At 44.5% G+C, this 20,643-nt stretch overlaps 2 protein-coding genes across 3 annotated transcripts; one reads left to right on the forward strand and one right to left on the reverse strand.

Annotated features, from left to right (window-relative positions):
* Positions 1 to 779: 779 nt before the first annotated feature.
* Positions 780 to 19,804, reverse strand: LOC115577611 (zinc finger protein 420-like). The gene is made up of 4 exons (XM_030410487.1): positions 19,644 to 19,804; positions 14,232 to 15,039; positions 6,153 to 6,163; positions 780 to 2,045 (listed from the first exon to the last, which is right to left on the reverse strand). Exons 1-4 carry the CDS (start codon positions 19,662 to 19,664, stop codon positions 1,257 to 1,259), a joined length of 1,629 nt encoding a protein of 542 aa, XP_030266347.1. The 5' UTR covers positions 19,665 to 19,804; the 3' UTR covers positions 780 to 1,256.
* Positions 5,550 to 10,340, forward strand: LOC115577610 (zinc finger protein 271-like). 2 transcript variants are annotated; one of them, XR_003983230.1, is made up of 3 exons: positions 5,550 to 5,672; positions 8,180 to 9,529; positions 9,904 to 10,340. XR_003983230.1 is itself a non-coding variant. In XM_030410485.1 (2 exons), the coding sequence occupies exons 1-2, from the start codon at positions 5,634 to 5,636 to the stop codon at positions 9,467 to 9,469; spliced, it is 1,329 nt and encodes a 442-aa protein (XP_030266345.1). In that variant the 5' UTR covers positions 5,550 to 5,633; the 3' UTR covers positions 9,470 to 10,340. The 2 variants fall into 2 exon arrangements, 1 of the variants encoding a protein (XP_030266345.1); XM_030410485.1 differs by having other exon boundaries at positions 8,180 to 10,340.
* Positions 19,805 to 20,643: the final 839 nt, after the last annotated feature.

A 20,643-nucleotide genomic window follows, 5' to 3' on the forward strand; every position in this document is an offset into this window, starting at 1 on the left:
ACTTCAGTAGATATATCTGCAACACAGACTTCTTTGGAATAATTTAAAAAGATCTTGTTGCTTTCATTACAAATTAGTTTCTCTTAAATATATTAACTGTAATTCGGACAAATTGTACCTTAAAGAATGAAATATTCCTGTTGGCTATCATACAAAATGTAAAAGGGGTGACGAGCACTCGTGATATTAAGACGTGACGTGATTCTTGTGGAGGTTAAATTTTCTGTGATATCAGTTTGTAACAGACGAACAGCAGCGAGCAGGAAACAGCCTGAGCAGCTGTCAGCGTCAGCTCAGTGTTGTGTTGGTCGGTCGGTCCGTGTTTGTACTTTGACAGTCAAACTGTGATTATGGTTTGAACTAACAAAGAAAAACTTAAGACGTTTTTATACTGTGCAGTAAGTTTTAGACAGAGGGCGACAAATCGGGGGTCTGTTGTGGTCCGCCGATTTTCCACCTCAGAGGGAACACTTATTTCCGCCTCGCCTGCTATCTAAAAACTAGTCGGCAGTGTGCCGGCCTCTGTGTGAGGTGGGCGGAGGTGTGGATGACCTGCACTGTTGTGCGACCCACAGCCGGGGAGTTTTAAAACCAGGAAACAGCTGATCACAGCAGTCAGTCCATCACTTCATCCGCGGACATTAAGATGAACAACTGGACAGCTGCTGAGATCCAGGAGATGCTAGCTTCTCCTCGGTCTCCGTAGCTGTTTGGTTGTGTTAGCTTGTTGTTGTGTCCGCAAGCTAGGAACGGTCACTACTTTCAAATTAAAAGCCCCCCGCTAAGAACCCAGTTCTAAACTCCACTGGGGTGCAATGTAAAGCTCTTATTTTGAAGTCAAATTCGACCTGCTTCCTTCGTGCTTCATGTCACGTCACATGTTGACACTTACCACAGTGGAGGCTGTTAGTGTTACAGGAGAGAAGACAGTCAAGTTGAGTCTGTGACAAACCTTTCACAGCGCTATTGTTTGTCCTTAATGATCACTAGTTAACAGATTTCAACATGGACCAGTGTTGTTCTGCATTGTCTGACTTCTGACTGAATATAAGATGCTTTCTCTAGTCATATTATGCCATAAATTTTCTTAAAGTAGTGGTGAAATATCAGCCTGTTCTTGTGAACCCAATATCGTCTCATTAGCTAAGTGCATCATCACACCTCTCATATGTACCGACACTGAGTATAAGACAGCAGCTCTCAGGCCTGGAGGGAGGAAACAGGAGGAAACAGTGAGCGTAGCTCTGAATAACAGTTCACAAAGCTTTAGCGTGAGTGCGTTTGTGAACTTTGAGGGAGTAAAGCTGAGCGAAGTCTCTCCCACACTGGTCACAGTTGTACGGTCTCTCTCCCGTGTGAACGCGTCGGTGGACTTTCAGTTCACTTGTCGTGTGGAAAGCTTTCTCACAGAAGTCACAGCTGTGCGGTTTCTCTCCCGTGTGAATGCGGCGGTGCTTCTTGAGGTCGCCTGAGGACACAAAGGCTTTGGGACACTGGTCGCAGCTGAATGGTCTCTGTCCAGAATGGAGACGCTGGTGAACAGTCAAGTTATCTCCCTTAGAGAAAGACTTCCCACACTGGTCACACCAGTAGGGTTTCTCTCCGGTGTGGACACGCTGGTGGCTGATCCGCAGAGATAACTGAGAGAAACCTTTCCCACAGTGCTCACAGCTGTACGGTTTCTCTCCAGTGTGGACCCGGCGGTGGACTTTCAGGATTCCTGATGTCGTGAAGGCTTTCTCACAGAACTCACAGATGTATGGTTTTTCTCCAGTGTGGGCTCGCCGGTGGATCTTGAGCTGATTGGATGACGTGAAGGTCCGGTCACACTGCTCGCACCAGTACGGCCTCTCTCCAGTGTGGACGCGGCGATGGCTGCACAGACGAGTGGAAGACGTGAAGCTCTTCCCACACAGCTCACAGCGGTAGGGTTTCTCTCCGGTGTGGACTCGTTTGTGGTTCCTGAGTTCTCCCGATGAGGTGAAGGCTTTGTCACACTGGTCGCAGCCGTACGGTCTCTCGCCGCTGTGGAGCCGCTGATGGACCTTCAGAGATCCAGATGTTGCCAGAACTTTGTCACAGAGCTGACACTGCTGAGGTTTCTGCTCCGGGCGTCTCCTCTGTTTCTAAAGAAGACAGACAGAGAGAGAAACACAACATGGTGAGTGAGGTGTCACTGAAGACGGGCGAGGTCCGGTCCTGTATCAGTACCGGGTCTGATACAGAAACCAATAACTCATCGGATCAGACAGACAGGACAACAACTCTCTGCAGCTCAGTGAGCAGCTTGTTAACAACATCTTAGTTTGGAGATATTTCATTCTAGAAACAATAAAACAGTGTGTGATGTGTGTGAACCCAGTCTGCTGACAGGTGGAGGTTCTCTTGGGTCGTACAGAACCACCAGTTTAATGACGAGCCAGTGGAAGTTTCACGTGACAGAGTTCCAGGAGAAAAGACACAAACCGGCAGCAGACGTTGCTCCTCATCACACCTGATGACCAAACACCATCTGCGGCCCGTCGGACCACCAAGAGTCCAGGTCCAGACTCCCGTCCAGAACTTTTCTCTACAGTCATGACATCAATATGAAAACAGCCCTTGTGTCAGCAGCTGAGTATCGGAAGACATTTGAATCGGCCCGTTTCTAACATTAACCACAATGTTCCAGTTGGACCAATCAATGGACATCCTGCCATCCGGTACCAAGAAGATCCACCGGGCCTGGACAAGAACACTTTAACTGTTAACTGCATCTGTGGCTTATCAACAGCCTTCACATGCAACCAGCGACACACTGACCAGCTTCAGCAAGTGTTCCACGGGTCAGAACTCAAAATGATCCATTGGTTAAAACTACACTGTGAGCCCGGAGAGGCAGAACATTCTGATGGTTCTGTGAGATGAATTCTTACAGCACCAGGCTGGTGAGCAGAACACGAAGTCTCAGGACTTTAGAACCCCTGATGAATGCAGCAGGAGCAGCTGAAAGTTGCTGTTTACTGCAGAGTTTTCTATTTATGTGCAGTAAAGAAACGAAGCTGCTGAAATAAAGATATCAATTCTTCACCACAGGAAGCTGAAACTGTGCTGTCCTGGAAACTGCTGTTGTTACCCCCACAGGTGAGCAGGTAAGCAGGTGAACAGGTGAGCAGCAGCATGTTCAGTATGCAGGGCTGCAGTCTGGACAGGTGTGTCGACAGTTTCAACACCAGCGACCTTGTAAAGGTCACGAGGACTTCAGCAGCGTCAAGGAGAAAACGCAGCAGCAAACTTTGGAAACTTCATTCAAACAACGAGAGGAATTTCACAAAGACTGTAAAGAAAACCTATAAAAATAACAAAAATAGCGGACACTGTAAGTTTTGAGGGAATTATTTATTCCTAGACATGTAGTAAAAACAGCTGACAATATAAACACACAACGGTATCAGACTCGGTGTCGGTCGTTATTAAAAGTCGAGCTAACGGAGAGAAAGAAACGGTACCAGAACTTCTGTAGTTGTTACGAAGCACAATGTTTCGTGTGTAGAAGTGAAAGATTCAAACTGGTACAACTGAGAGTTCTTTGTGTTCAACTACAGAGAAAAGTGCCGATGGATATCTGGTGAAATGTGAACGTATCAAACCAACAACAGCAACAACAGAGAGGTCAGTGGTTCTGGTCCATCAGTAAGCTGTGGACCCAACAGGACACCAGACGTCTGGTTCTGTCTCTAACGAACCCTTTAGTCCCAGCTGAGCTCGACTGAAACGACTTCTTCAACCTCACAAACACAATCTGTTTTATTTTCACACACAGACTCTCTTTACTCTCTAAGTTTACTCAAACTTTACTCTCCACCCTGCAGGTTCTGATCCGGTACACCAGTGACAGTGAAACAGTGAGTTTATAAGAACCCGACGACAGACGAGATGTAGAACACAGAAGCTTCCTGGACGTGTGGCTGCTGTCACCTTTGACCTCTGGACATAAAGTGTCATCACTTCATTTTATCCTACAAGACGTTTCTGAGAAACTGTGACATCGTTTGCAGTCAGATCCAACATGGCCGCCACAGCACAGGAAGTTCCAACCACACTGATTCTGACACACGAGCTGGAAGAAGAAGAACTCTGATCACAGATCAAACCTACAGATAGAAGCGCTGCAGTCACGTGACCTGCTCCAGTTATTAAATGTTCCAGGTCGTCTGAACATGAGATCAGAAACATACAGACAGTGATTCTGACATGAGGTTAAATGTCCGTCTGGAGGTTCTGATCGTCCTCTGGATGGATCTTAACGCTCCTCCACAGAATCAGCTCAGCTCAGCTAGTTTCCTTCCTGATGGAGAAACGACTGTGTCCTGAACTTCATACTGACAGTTTGTACTGATGATGTTGGACCTGAAGCTGCTGTGAGATGGATCCAAGAGACCTTCCTGACCTTCCTGACCTCAGATCAGTAATGAGCTCTTTCACTGTGGTGTCTGTGTCTGTATCAGGTCCTGTTATGATGATCAGCTGAGATCAATCAGAAGATGCTACACAGAACATGTGATTCACAGCTTCCTATAATCACCTGAACTGATGGATTAGCTCACTGTTTGTATGTTTATGACCTCATGTTCAGAGCACCTGTACTCAGGGCTGCAGGTCTGATCAGGTGAACAGGTAAATAAGACTACAGTTCACACACTGGCTGACATCACAGGCTTCCACAGTGATGCTGGGATGAAACTGACGCTTTCTACCAGGACAGAAACATCTTAATGTGTTATACTTAATGCCGAATTCACAAGAAGGCAGAAAGAAGTTAAAACGTGCCAGAACTGTTTCACACGGTGGATCAAGAGTCTCCTCACGATGCAACAACTCTTAAAATCACTGGATTAGTAACGGAGTCTGGTCTGCTGTGAGGCAGCACGTCTGCTCCTCAGAGACAGAGAGCTGCAGCTGTCATTTAAATAACATGGAGTCTGTCTGTCTGTCTGTCTGTCTGTCTGTCTGTCGGTCAGTCAGACAGACAGACAGACAGACAGACAGCCCGAGCAGCTCCCGGTGCTCAGCAGCTCACTGACCGAACCTCTGACTGCCGGTACCGGCTCCGCCTGACGGTGCTGACCCGGAGCGGCTCCGTCCGACACCAGCCTGAGACCAACTTCACTGCAGCTACACATCCAGACACTCACCTTCTTGGTAGAACTCATCATTATCTCCTCCTTCTTCTTCCTCTTCTTCTTTTCTTCTTCTTCACTCTGCCTTCAGTCCTGTAGTCACAAAATGGCCGCGGTCGCTCCTCCTCCTCCTCCTCCTCCTCCTCTTCTTCTTCACTCCGCTCTGTGGAGGGACTGAGCTCCGAGCAGCTCCGAGCCGATCCCTTCTGCGCATGCGCTCTGCCTGTCAGGGAAGGTGACCTCCGCTGTGCCTGCTCAGAATGACTGACCGTTTCATCGTCAGTCATTCTGAACAGGCACAGTGTCGGTCACCTTCTCTGACAGGCAGAACGCATGCGCAGAAGGGATCAGCTCGGAGCTCAGTCCCTCCACAGAGCGGAGTGAAGAAGAGGAGGAGGAGGAGCGACCGCGGCCATTTTGTGACTACAGGACTGAAGGCAGAGTGAAGAAGAAGAAGGAGAGGAGGAGAGGAGGATGATGATGATGACGACGATGACGAGTTCTCGTCAGCAGGTGAGTGTTTGAAGTCTTCACTCATCTCTTCCTCTGTGTTACCATGGTAACGTAAACACCTGAGACACCTGCTGAGATCAGAGAGACCCTGTGATGAAACAAACATTAATGTTACAAACTCAAAGAGACAGATGAAGCCCAACGACTCGAACAGGGTTGTGAATGATGCAGCCACGTGTTTCCCACAATGCATCCTGATAACCAAACATTACAGACCATCATGCATCCTGCTGGAGGACAGCGTGACCCGAGCGGCGTCTGAAGGTGCTTCTGTGTCTGTGTGTAGTGTGTGAATAACAAACTCGGCTCAGACAGACAGAAAACAGTGTGTTCAGTGGCTGTGACTCGGAGTCGAGGCAGCGCCGTGATGTCAGAGGGTTGACCTGTCTTTGGGCCTCAGACCGGTTCTGGTGTGCTGGTCGCCACCATCAGTGTGTGAATGTATGAACTAGTGTGATTGATTGATGTTGATGTAATTACTGATAAATGTCCTAAACGTCTTTACACAACGATGAGTGTCGCTGTGGTGGACCGGTGCTGTCCAATCAGAACCAACACAAGCAGAGACAAAGACGTCACATTGAACCTGGACGCAGTGTTGGAGGCGGAGCTTCGTTCATCCCGTCAGAACAGAAACGTGACTTCATCTGTCACACCGACTGACAGTCAGTGTTGTTTTCTTCTTTCAGTCTTCAGCACATAAAACTTCTGGTTCAGGTTCTGTATGTCCTGTTTCTCAAACATGCTGCAGACGTCCTGAGGTCTCGGTCCAAACACCTGGTTCTGTCTCGTCGTCTATTAAAACATTCAGGTGTGTTTCTCCTCATCAGAACGTTTCCTGTTTTTTGACCCACAAAGTGAATTATTCACCATCTGACGGGTCAAACAACAGGATCGTTCAGATGTTCTGGAAGTCGGACAGGAAGTTCACCTTCGCTCTGGACCTGCTCCGGTACCAGCCCAGGTGGTACCACCCGGGTTGTCTCAAGATGACAAGCTGCAGATAAATGTAGAGACCAGAACCAGACCAGAACCTCACTTCCATCATCGATATTCAGCTTCTGTCAGTCTGATTAGTAACTCGTCATAGTTAACGACCCAATGAAGTCAGAATCAGAATACTTTATTAAGTAATCTGTAAAGTAACTAGTAACTAACTGTGGTGCAGAGGAAGCTCAGAACAGAACCTGAGTGAACAGAACTTTGGTTTATTTCATCTCTGACACAAAGAGTTTAGTTTCCCGCCTCTGTGAACACGTTCGACAGCAGCTTCGTCAGCGTGACGGAGGCTGATGTGTTGTTAACAGATGTAATCTATTACCAATGTAATCTATTACTAATGTAATCAGACTGCTCTCCTGCCAATATCAACATCCTCAGTACATCAGTAACTAGCTGTGACAGAGAGAAGGTCTGGTTCTGTATCGTGTTCTGTACATTTACTGCTTCTAACAAACTCGGATCAACACCAGCTGTCTGACCTCAGAGCAGCCGTCAGAACCAGAACCAGAACCAGAACCAGCTTTACTGTGGAGCGTCAACACAAACCAGGACTGTGACTCGGGTTTGTTCTCTCGTGACGGGACATGAGAGAGGATGACATGGAGCACAGGGCTGCAGGTGGAACTGGACCTGGAACACTTTTAAACTTTAATTCTAATAGAGAAGAAATTACAGACACATTAAGACTCAGTTGTTCGAGTGCAGCTGTTGAATGTCCAACAGTGTTTACAGTGAAAGAAGGAACAGTGTGTGAAGAGGTGACTGCACACCGACAGTTGGGGGAACAACAGTTTCTGTTCTGGTCATCTTGGTGTGCAGACGGAGGAGAGTTTGTGTCGAGGTGTGACGGGTCAGCAGAGACGGGCCCGGCCTGATTCCTGACCCGAACTCGTTTCTTAAAGGAGCCACACGTCATCTAAGCCAAGCTGGGCGGATGAGCACAAAATGAAGTCATTTGTCAGACATATCTGGTGAACAGTGTGGCTCATCTACACTGTCAGGAAGCAGAGGGGGCGGCTGTAGCTCAGGAGGTAGAGCGGGTCGTCCAGGAATTGTAAAGTTACTGGTTTGAATCCCAGCTGCATGACGAAGTGTCCTTGAGCAGGAAACTGAACCCCAAATTGCTCCTGATGAGCAGATGGCACCTTGCATGGCCGCCTCCGCCATCAGTGTGTGAATGTGAAAGAATTTGTAAGTCACTTTGGACAAAAAGCGTCTGCTAAATGCTGTAAAATGTAAACGTAAGGAAACAAGTCAGGAAAACAGGAAAATCATAAAAATAAGTATTCTGTTGGTACTTTTGGTCTGAAACGTCAACTTCTCTTAAAGTTATTATGTCTTCTGTTCGTTGATTCACTCATCGACCAAAATCTGTTTACATTGAAATACTTTACTAAATGCTTCTGATATTGATAAGTGTAACTGATCTAAATCACTTAATCACAAAGCATATAATTAGCTGACATCTCACTCAGTCTGTCTTCTGTGTTTGTCTGTTGCTACAGAAACAGAGAAGCAAACAGGAACCGAACCAGCATCCCTGTCAGCACTGTGACAAGTGCTTCACATCGTCGGGATATTTAAAGATTCATCAGAGACTTCACACAGGAGAGAAACCATACAGCTGTGACCAGTGTGAGAAAGGCTTCACATCATCAGGAGGACTAAAAAACCACAGACGCATTCACACTGGAGAGAAACCCTACCGCTGTGAGCTGTGTGGGAAATCCTTCACCCAGTCGACTCAGTTACACAGTCACCAGCGAGTGCACAGTGGAGAGAAACCATACAGGTGTGAGCAGTGTGGGAAATGTTACAGATCATCAACAGAACTGAAAGTCCACCAACGTGGTCACACTGGAGAGAAACCATACAACTGTGATCACTGTGAGAAAGCGTTCACTACATCAGGGCAGTTAAAAGTCCACCGACGTGTCCATACTGGAGAGAAACCGTACAGCTGTGACCAGTGTGGGAGAACGTTCTCTCAGACATCTCAACTAATCAGCCATCAACGCGTTCACACAGGAGAGAAACCATACTGGTGTGACCAGTGTGGGAAAGCCTTCGCTAATGGAATGAATTTAACTGTTCATCAACGCTTTCACACGGGTGAGAAACCGTACAGTTGTGACGAGTGTGAGAGAGCTTTCACGACTTCAAGCGATCTAAAAAAACACAGACGGTTCCACACTGGAGAGAAACCGTTTCGTTGTGATCTGTGTGGGAAAACCTTCACCACATCGAGTGAGTTAATAGTCCACCATCGTGTTCACACTGGAGAGAAACCATACAGCTGTGAGCACTGTGAAAAAGCTTTTACTACATCAGGTGACCTGAGAAAGCATCACAGCTTCCATACTGGAGTGAAACCATTCAGCTGTGATCAGTGTGGGAAAGCCTTCATTACATCAAGTGTGTTAAAGGTTCATGAACGTGTTCACACTGGAGAGAGACCTTACAGCTGTAACCACTGTGAGACAGCATTCAATACATCAGGCGAGTTAAGAAAACATGGACGCACCCATACTGGAGAGAGACCGCACAGCTGTGATCAGTGTGGGAAAGCTTTCATCACATCAGCTCATTTAAAAATTCACCAACGTGTTCACACAGGAGAGAAACCATACGGCTGTGACCAGTGTGGGAAAGCTTTCACCACATCAGCTCATTTAAAAATCCACCAACGTGTTCACACTGGAGAGAAACCCTACAGCTGTGACCAGTGTGGGAAAACCTTCTCTCAGAGTTATTCCCTTAAAGTACACCAACGCACTCACACTATGAAGCTGTGAACGTTTTTCAGAGCAGAGCTAACTGTGTCGTCCTGAGTCTGTCCCAGCGCCCTGACTGATGTAAGCATAATTTTAACTTCTCTACAAACTGATGGTTGGACAACTGGAACTCTATATTCTTAACAGCATGTAAAAGTATGGTTACAGCTACGTACTGGCCATCCCCCACACATCCTAGAGTCCTGCCATCATCACACACTTTGTTGTTCAGAGCCCATGTCACCTGGTTTTACAGCGTTGTTGTTTTTTAGTTGTTTACCTATTGTATTTTAAGATGCATCGACTCTGTAAACAAAAAACTCTGAATGTTAACATGCTTTCTCTCTGCTACTGTTCTATTACTGACATTGTTGATCTGACAGGGCGACATGTAGCTGGTTGAATAGACGATTATAAGAAGCAACTAAATTCTCACTGTAGACGTTTGCACACAGACACACAGAGTCAATGACGAACACGTCCAGCCTCGTCCCACCACCGATGGAGGAATAACCGCTTCAGAGACACCAGCCTGGATGGCCTGTCAACCACTCATCATCCTCTCTAGTCATAACTTCACCACATGTCTTTACTCACCATAAAGGTCTGAAACTCTCAGAACTGTCTCAGAACATGAATGTGTGTGTGTGTGTGTGTTTGTGTATATTTATATGTTTATCTAAGATATGATGAAACTATAACTCTGCTTCAAAGTCTGATCACTTACATGATACACTATCTGATGAGTTTGATCATTTTTAACAGGATGATATAAAATAATGTCATTATCATTTCAGTGTATTTGATCTAAACCTGTATAATTATTCAGTCATGATGTGCTGCACTGTTCAATCATGAGATAATAAAGGGTTTGTTGTTCTGTTTGTTTTCACGATATGTCAACAGATTCCAGTTTGTAGGTTTGTAGCCCACAGTTAATCAACAGAAGTTAGTCTCTCTCCACACAAAGAAGTCGATCAGTAATCAATACGTTCCCTCAGAAGAACATGCCTCCCAGAATGTAACCCTTCACATGCTGGTCCTCAGCTCTGTGTTTGCTCTTTGCCCTGTGACTCTTCCTGGGTTTCTCTGTTTATGACGCCTCCTTCCTGCGACCCTCAGTCCGGCCGACCGCGTGATGCCGTCAACATGTACAGCGTCAGCTTTTTCTCTTTTCCTGGAAGTTAAATAAAGCTGCAACAGTTACTTAACGCCACAAGGCAGCCTGTAGGTTTCTATACGAAGAACAAACCTGCTCAATGAACCCTTTTAAAATTTTAAATGGAAATAACAGGTTCCGAATTGGAACATAAAAAAAGAAAAACATAAATATTATATATAATGTCTATATTCTGTGATTTACAACTCAACATTTTATGCACACAATTCAAACAGAGCTGCCTTACAGGCCTGGAGTGTGTGGGACATATACAACTTAAGAGAACATATAATACAGGGGTGATTGCAAAAAAGTACTGAGCCTGAACTTTTTTCCATGCTGACTGGGGGCGGGGACGATGCCAACTTTCAGACATGAGATAAACAAACCCAATGTGAGCCAATATTACAGTAGCACCAGTCCCCAAAGGGCTTTTCTATCGCTGCCCACCTCTTCTGTCAGGGCTGGGTATTGTTAAGAACCTCGTGATTCGATTCAGTTTCAACTCTTTAGGTTGCATTTGGATTCAATATCGATTCGATTAAATATTGGTTTTCCGTACTGCGCGTTGCCAGTATGGAAACAGCACCTAGAGCGACTGCTCTCTGAATATCTGTTTGGCCAAGGCTCGCCCCCACCGTATTTCTGATTGGCTAGTAGACCTATCGTTAGTGTGATTGAGTGAAAGTTGCACCTCTGTTAGATCCAGAGAACTGTATGTTAGATCTCTGGGCAAACATGATTTTTTTTTTTTTTCAATCACACTGGTATGCCGGAGATCCAGCACAGCGCCGGAATGCAATCAGCCCTGATAACATAATACAACAGGTGCAGGTGAGAACGTGTTCTTCAGGATACAAACAACTGGTTTGTGGGTCCTTCTCAGTTTCAGGTCTGGGATGTTTGATGTGGTGATCTGGACCTGCTCTGGTTCAGTCCTCAGTGTTTGCCTCGTTTTCACTGAACAAAATCTCACTTCAAACCATAAATGAGTTTTGCATTTGTGCTGGCGAGGTGATCACACTCCTGTTTCTTTCGCTCACAACCATAACGCTAACTTTGTATATGTGCAGAATATTAAACTGCAAAGCTTTAATCTCATAAACCCTTTAATAGCAAATAGTGTCATAACATACATACTCACGTATAGATCGCTGCTCATTCTGTAACAGAAAGACGAGCCGCGTCACATTACTGCTCTAATTAAATGTATCTGACATTTATCATGTTTATTATATAAGATCACTTTAAATACTTTCACTTACACAAGATATATTTGTGTTGGACCTAAAGACATTGTTCAGAACACACTTCTACTCGATCCACCAACACCGAACAAAAACAGCTTTTTCAACAGAACTGCTGACGGTGACTCTACTTCTTTCACTACATCATCCTGAAAGAGTTCTATGATCTGATCGAGACTCCTGCAGGTAAGTTAATAAATCACATGAAACAGTTTTATATCTGAACCTTGAACATCTTGTTCACATTGACCTCCATCTGTCATGAAGGAAAACACAAACACGACTTCATTCAAGATGTTTATTTGACTTCTACAGGACATGGAGGAATCAGGACCACTAAGCATCAATACATTTATACAACTGGACTGAATTAATTAAAGAATCAATGTTCTGACGGACAAAACAAAAAGCACAGTTATTGAATGAGTAAAACAAAGACCGTGTTAGAATCGGCTCTCAGAACACATGATGGTCCGTTTCATCATCAGCTGACTGAGGGACAGTTGCCATGGTGACAGTCAGAGGATGACCACTGTAGGTTCAGAGAATCAGCCAGTCGCTCGTCACCAGGATGATGAACGCAGCACGTGTTCTCTGAGAAACAAGAGTACAGCTAATGATTGTTCTGCTCGTGACTTTCAGGAATCGATCCATTACTTCTTCTCAGTTCAGAGTTGATTCTGGAGCTTTGTGTTTGGTCGACAGCCATGAGAGAAGTGAGGCTTCGTCACCGGAGGGTCAACATGTCACCTTACAGTCATTGATCCCCTTCTGAGGGAACATATTGATTACTGATTAGCCTCCCTGTGAGGAGAGAGAACTGGCTTCTGTCTTTCAGGGAAATAATTAGTATTGTAGTATTATATAGTAGAATGATGGACGTTAATGTTCAAACAAACAGACTCATTCTGTTGTCAGTATGTGACGAATCCTGAGAACCAGCGGAAGCACAAAGAGATTTAATATGAATTCATCAAGTAACACAAAATAAAAACATTAGATTGGAATGATATAAGACAACATCTACATTAACACATAATATCACTCAATTATTTTACATTTTTACCAAAACTCATGAGAGAGCAATGTGACATCATGCACACGATCAGTTTCTTTGTTAATCGATTTTTAAATTTAACTTGCTCCTCCGCTGCTCCTCATTGGCTCCCGTAGTTCATAGTGGGCTCCGCCCCCGCATTGACTTTCCACAGAGAAACAAACAACAACATGCAGTGAACCAAGAGCTCGTTCCTAAAACAGCACTGTCTCGTTAGTAGCTTGGTTTTGTGGAGTCGGACCTCGAACAAACCACGGTCCGCTGAACATTTATCTGAGCCTCTCAAACAGACGCACATATCACAGTGGGACACTTGTTCACTACAAGAAGACCGCTGCAGCCCACAAACACCTGCTATAAAGAAGCTAACATTAGCAGAATCATTTAATCATTGTGTCCCGTATGAGAAGAAAAGGTCCCGGTGGACAGCGGTTACGGATGCAGTCACGTTGCATATCATTAAAGATTTAGGAAATAAACACCCTTAATTTGAAAATGAGTATAGTGGCGCTGAGCTAGCAGTATAGCGGCGCAGCGCCGTTATTCCACAGTCTGGGGAGAACCCTGCATAATTTCTGGTTGTGGTTGTTGGAGTGAGACATCCTTCAGCTCCTGAGGTCAGAGGTCACTGTGTGTGTTCACTCCCTCAGCTCCACAGAGAGACTCCAGATTAAAGCATCTCAATGTTCCCCTGTGGAGAAAGGTTCTGCCCAGGATCCAGGAGCACCAAGCTGCCATTCAGCTAACTTAGTACATACTTGATGCATTTAAAATTAAAATACTAAACATTACAATGGAAAGTCTAAGTGCTGTATCGTAGACAACTGGACTTTTCATCAATCAACTAAGTTCTGAGGAACTTAGAATAATAATTACCTGGTGACTCAGACCTTCAACATTTAAATGTTAATCCACCCTATACTACTGAGAATTAATAAGCAGAGATCCCACTTACATTAATGTCATTAGAGTCTTTAAATGTATGTGAAGTGTTTCATAATCTTGAGGTGTCCAATCTCAAAACCAGCATCGTCAGATTTGTTCGTTAAGCCACATCTTGGACTGTTTGTTCCTCCTTGTAACAAGTTTCCAGCAGTGACATCAGATTCAGATTAAACTGATTCACAACACACAACACAGAAAACATGCCAACACTGGTGAAAGGACAGGATACGCTCAGAGAATCAGACCGTTGGCAGCTGGTTGTGTGAGAGAAGGTTTAAAGTGAATCTGTCACCAGGAAACAGGAAACAGCAGACTTGGCTCTCCTAACTGTTCACGTGGGTACAGCGTGGAGACGCTGGTGGACTTTGACAGAACTGCTGTAAGAGAAGGTTTTCCCACACTGGTCACAGCTGTACGGTTTCTCTCCCGTGTGGACACGTTGGTGGACTTTTAGTTCACCTGATGCACCAAAAGCTTTCCCACACAGGTCACAACTGAACGGTTTCTCTCCAGTGTGGAAGCGTTGGTGCTTTTTTAAATCGCTCGATGACGTGAAAGCTTTCTCGCACTGGTCACAACTGAACGGTTTCTCTTTAGTGTGCCCACGGAGGTGTAGTGTTAGATTGTTCCCATTAGCAAAAGCTTTCCCACATTGATCACACCAGTACGGTTTCTCTCCAGTGTGAACTCGTTGATGGCTACTTAGCGCAGACACCTGAGTGAACGCTTTGTCACAGTAGTCACAGCTGTATGGTTTCTCTCCGGTGTGAACTCTTCTGTGAATCTTTAACTGACCGGATGTGGTGAAAGCTTTCTCACAAAGGTCGCAGTTGTATGGTTTCTCTCCAGTGTGTCTGCGTTGGTGAACCTTCAGTTCACCTGACGAAGCGAAGAATCTCCAACAATGGTCGCACCAGTACGGTTTCTCTCCACTGTGGACGCGTTGATGGCTGCGGAGGTGAGTCGACTGAGTGAAACTTTTCCCACACAGCTCACAGCGGTACGGTTTCTCTCCAGTGTGAGTGAGCCGGTGCATCTTCAGTTCACCTGATGAGTTGAAGGCTTTCTCACACTGGTCACAGATGTATGGTTTCTCTCCCGTGTGGATCCTCTGATGGACCTTTAAGTAGGCCAGTCTTGTGTAGGACTTGCCACAGTGCTCACAGGCGTGTGGTTTCACTTCCTGGACAGAAACACACAGAGAGAAACAGAGTCAGTGAGATCTGATGGTGGAACGAGCTGCAGAGATCCAACTACAGTCTCCATACATCTGTAGTTATTTCCTATTTCAGCATTTAATTCTCTCCTATCTAAATGTTTGCTAACAAACTACTTGAATCTGCTCAACTTCAGTTCTCTATCTACCTCTGGTCTGGACCACCAGAACCCCATATCTAGGTTAGCCTGGATATGGGGTTCTGGTGGTTTGGTGGACGAGCTGCAATTAGTTAGATTTTGTGCCAACAGACTGAAACGATATTTCCGAGAGAAGAAGCAGCATGTTGCTCGTTAGCAGGAGCCAGAGGGTAACTGATTAGCTCGGCTCCACAGGAGATGCTCCTGTCTTGTTATGATTTTGACACTTTAATTGGCAAAGTTTTTTGAATTAAACAGAATGATGTTCAACGCAGCGTCACTAAACTAGTCGGACTGAAGTCCACAGGAGTAAACTCAGTAACGAGTTGGTGCAGGTAACGCTGCAGCTCATTACTGTTCGACATCATTTCTGTAGCTGCATTTTGATTTGCTGCTCCTGTTCATCCTCTCAACATTACACTGTAACGCAGCACTTCCTGTAACGATTCAAAATAAAAGCACTTTAGCATTTTAGTTGACTGAAACCTTCCATTTCTTAACAAGGCTTTTATTGTAAAACAGAAGGTGTGGTAGAAGATTCACCTACTTCATGTTGATGTTAAACTTTACAAAAACAAGAAGCTTAATTGTTGAGAGAAATGAAGAGACGATGTGTCACAGTTGACCTGATGGACTGTAGTGCTGCTCTCATTATGCTCCTCTCGGCTGAGTCTCGTTTGATATCTAGTGGTGATGTTTGGTATTAATGACTGATGACTAACAAGGTCCTACTTCGCTGCATGTCTCCCCCTCGCTCTGTCCCACAACTTCCTGTCTAATCCTTCAGATAGCAAATAAACACCCAAAAATGTATTTAAAATGACAAAACAGAAACATGAAGATTCTGAAATATTCCTTTGATACGAGTTCCCCTCCTCCTTCAGTCACAAACAAATCTGTTCTGCTATCAGCAGCAGAAGAGACAGTTAGCTGGTGGCTATTAGACTAACGCAGACCAACGTCCAGGATCCGGCTTTGAACCAGTTTCCTTAGTGACCAAACCGTGTAATTACATCGCCATGTGTAAAACAAGCTAACGTTGCGAGAGAAGCGTCTTCATTGGGCTGCTCCAGATTTTAATGTCATAGGTGTGATCGGCAAAGGACAAAAAAGCAGGAAAATATACTATTTTGTTTGTTGTTGGCTTCAGCTAAGAAAGAAATAGTTCGCCCTACATGTTCAAAACTCTAAGAACAGTCAGTGTTTCCCTGAGATTTTTCTGTAGCAGCGTTGCTCTGAGTCGGTAACCAGCAACACTACGGGGGTCCGGGGGCATGTGACTACTGGTGAGATTTTTTATTTTTTTAAATTCATTTTCAGATTCAGAATCTAAGACTTGAGACAAAACAGTGTAGAAGTTGACATTGCTGCTTGAAAATATGTTAACTTCTTGAGCATTAGAGAACTTTTTAACCTTTATTTTCTTCATTATTAGAGATTTTTTATGGAATCAGAATCTGTTTCAGAAGTCAGTGGGTCACATGACATGGAAGATATTAAAAAAACTGCAGTTATTTTGTATTAATATATTCATGTTAGTAATTTAATGACGGTCCCTAAATCAGTCTCCAGTGATTCAGCGTGAGGTTCTGGGAGGTGATCTGACCGTCCTCCTGCTGCTGACACTGGCTGAACCTCAGTAAAGTCTCAGCTGGACCCGAGTGAACACCTGCAGAACATCCAACCTGAAACTAACTTCAGCCCGGGTCGATGAGTCGCCTGTTGCAGCCTTTGAATAGGATGACGAGGATTTCAGTCACTCAACTTAAACGGTGACTCGTAGAAATTATTCAAGTAGCAGTAATGACAATAATAATCAAGTTCAAGATAACTTGGGGTGCAGTGCTTCACTGTGTGCAACTTAAATTCACCATTCGCCCCCTGTGATATTAAACCTACAGAAATAAGGTCTTTTTTCTTTTTTTGCAGCGGTGTTGCTGAAAATCCCGCAGCAGAATGCATACAGGAGAAACACTGATACTTCAGTCGTGACAAATGAATGGACGACTTGCAGAGTGACATGAAGACATGAATCAGAGGCACAAACAACGTTGAGAGCGGTGTTCGGTCATTATGTTTACCAATACCTGATCCGTGCCTTGAGCAACCCCCCCCATTTGCTTGATTTACGAGAGCCTCATTTTCAGATCGGAAAACCCGGATTTCCGTATTTCTCCGGAAGAATCACACCCCTGAATGTAAAGTCCTTGGTTAACAGCCATTCTCCTCTGCCGTCGCGCTCAGAGCGCTGCTGTGTTCAGGTCGTATAAACGAAGAGAATCTCACAAACTGTTCTCATCACTTAGAGGTCGAGCAGCAGCTGTAAAGTTACTGCACAGTGAAACCTGGAGGGACATCAGGACATATTTTGAAGTAAAACATCATATTTGATAACCCGTTAGCTAACGTTAGCATTCAGCTACTTCCTATCTAACAATGATGTCTGATTACATGCAGCGTGTTTCACCTCCAGGCTTAAAGAAATGTGTCCAACAGTATGTTAGCATGGAAGTGACTGAATGCTAACGTTAGCTGCTGTCTAACAGAAGCTAACGGGTCCTCAGATGCTGTTGTGCTTTTACATTTGTCCCTTCAGACTTTCACTATTTGTTGTCTTTCCAGTTGCTGACCAATCAGGAGGCAGTGAGGTGAAAATGATTGGTCAGATTCTTTAAACCATCAGCGTGATGTCACAGGAGAACATCTGCTGTGTGAATAAGACGACAGACTTCTTTTATACAACTTGTGATTTATGTTCACGTGGTTCAAGAAGCTGAAGACGTTCAGTCATGAATCCACATTCTGACAGGAAACTCTCAGATTCTGTTTGTTCTGGCTGATTGTTCAACACTGACGACCAGATGACAACATGAAGTCTTCACCTGCTGTGACAGAGAACTGAACTCACGTCTGTTCTGTCTGATCAGACACAGATGAAGTACTGATCCGGTCTGAACCGGGTCAGAATCTCGCACATGATGTTTGTTTACAGAACATAATCTCCAGGTTCTGTTGATCCAGATGATCCCCACAGATGAACTCCACTCTGTGATGTCTGAAGCTAAATTAACTGTGTAGCAGTAAGAAGCTAATGCTAGGCTACAAACAGACGACATCACGGTCACATGACTGAAACGTCTCCACCACTAAGAGTCTTACTGCACAATTACTATCCAGGTTTTCTATAAACTGATCAATGTACAAGTGTTAAAGTCAGAGTTAGAACAGTGTGTAACTAAAGTGGCCTGTAAAGACGGACTAGTGAGTAGATGAGTCTCCGTGTTCGCTGTGAGGACGTTTAATGTCCCCGACAACCTCTGTAGTCTCATTCAGACACTCGTTAGCAACCGCTAACTGTTTCTAACACATGAAGAGCTTCAGGATTAAACTGTGATGATGTTTAATGTCCCCGACAACCTCTGTAGTCTCATTCAGACACTCGTTAGCAACCGCTAACTGTTTTTAACACATGAAGAGCTTCATCATTAAACTGTGATGATGTTTAATGTCCCCGACAACCTCTGTAGTCTCATTCAGACACTCGTTAGCAACCGCTAACTGTTGTTAACACATGAAGAGCTTCAGGATTAAACTGTGATGATGTTTAATGTCCCCGACAACCTCTGTAGTCTCATTCAGACACTCGTTAGCAACCGCTAACTGTTGTTAACACATGAAGAGCTTCAGGATTAAACTGTGATGATGTTTAATGTCCCCGACAACCTCTGTAGTCTCATTCAGACACTCGTTAGCAACCGCTAACTGTTGTTAACACATGAAGAGCTTCAGGATTAAACTGTGATGATGTTTAATGTCCCCGACAACCTCTGTAGTCTCATTCAGACACTCGTTAGCAACCGCTAACTGTTTCTAACACATGAAGAGCTTCAGGATTAAACTGTGATGATGTTTAATGTCCCCGACAACCTCTGTAGTCTCATTCAGACACTCGTTAGCAACCGCTAACTGTTTTTAACACATGAAGAGCTTCATCATTAAACTGTGATGATGTTTAATGTCCCCGACAACCTCTGTAGTCTCATTCAGACACTCGTTAGCAACCGCTAACTGTTGTTAACACATGAAGAGCTTCAGGATTAAACTGTGGGACATTAATGATGATTTTATATGTTCAGCCTGTAATAACACACTTTATTACACATGAAAACACATCAACAGACTCTGAGACGAGGGGACAGGACGTGCTAACGTGCTAACATGCTAACTGAGGCCTGGTTCTAGGATGAAGTCGTTGTTATTGGATACTGATCAAGTCTGATCGATTCATTAAACGTCCTGAGAGACACGAGGTCCGAACAGACACATCCGGGACTACGTCACACCGCGTCACTGACCTGCACTGATGCTGCAGACGGTCCGGTAGCTAACAGCTAACAGCTAACAGGCTACACACACGGTTCAAACACTGACCTTCTTGGTAGAACTCATCATCTCCTCCTTCTTCTTCCTCTTCCTCTTCTTCTTCTTCTTCTTCTTCTTCTTCTTCTTCTCCTTCTTCTTCACTCTGCCTTCCGTCCTGTAGTCACAAAATGGCCGCGGTCGCTCCTCCTCCTTCCACTCCGCTCTGTGGACGGACTCATAGACATATATACATAGACGCCTCATTGAGCGGGTTGGCCCGCTGCTGCGATACGTCAACGTCGCCGCCATATTGGAGGAGGCAGATCCGCCCCGTGAACTAATACGAGTCAATGGAGTGAACTTTATAAAGCTCCTTCTACAAAGTGCTATAAGTTAATGTGTCTCATTTACACATTCACACACATACGGATATATTCAGGAAACAGAGAGGAACCAAAAACAACGTTCTCTGAGGATTATAAATGTTAGCTAATCCTCATATGTTCAGTATACAGGCCGGCACCAAACCATTTTATAATGTTTTTATGAGTGTTTACAGCTACTAATGTATGCTACGCTGTTACTGTGATGATACGTGACAGTTAAATATTTAATCTGTCCACAATAACCACATCCTGACATGCAAATGTGGCATCTGTGTGAATCAAAAACACCGTCATTTTATGATTTTTGACTAATAATATCATGGCGACAAAAATAAAGTCTGCAAATCAAGATGAGAAACTGCAACAGCAGTGAAGAGATACACACCATGACAAATATGGTATAAAATAACATTTCATGGTAAAAAAAAAAGTGAAGTATCAGCAGGCTACTATTATAAATATGCACCATATATAGTTTTCATCATTATTATTAGTGAAATCATAGTAGTAGTATTTTCTGCATATTCTTGACTTTGAATGGGAGCAGCTGTAACGCTTGAATTTCCCATCGGGGATCAATAAAGTATTTCTGATTCTGATTCGTATATTATGCAGTCAGTTGTCCATATAAAGTTAAATTAGATTAACCAAGTTGACAGTATGGCGGACAGATGTCTCATTTG

Source organism: Sparus aurata, unplaced genomic scaffold, assembly GCF_900880675.1.
Source record: "Sparus aurata unplaced genomic scaffold, fSpaAur1.1, whole genome shotgun sequence".
Taxonomy (NCBI): Eukaryota; Metazoa; Chordata; class Actinopteri; order Spariformes; family Sparidae; genus Sparus; species Sparus aurata.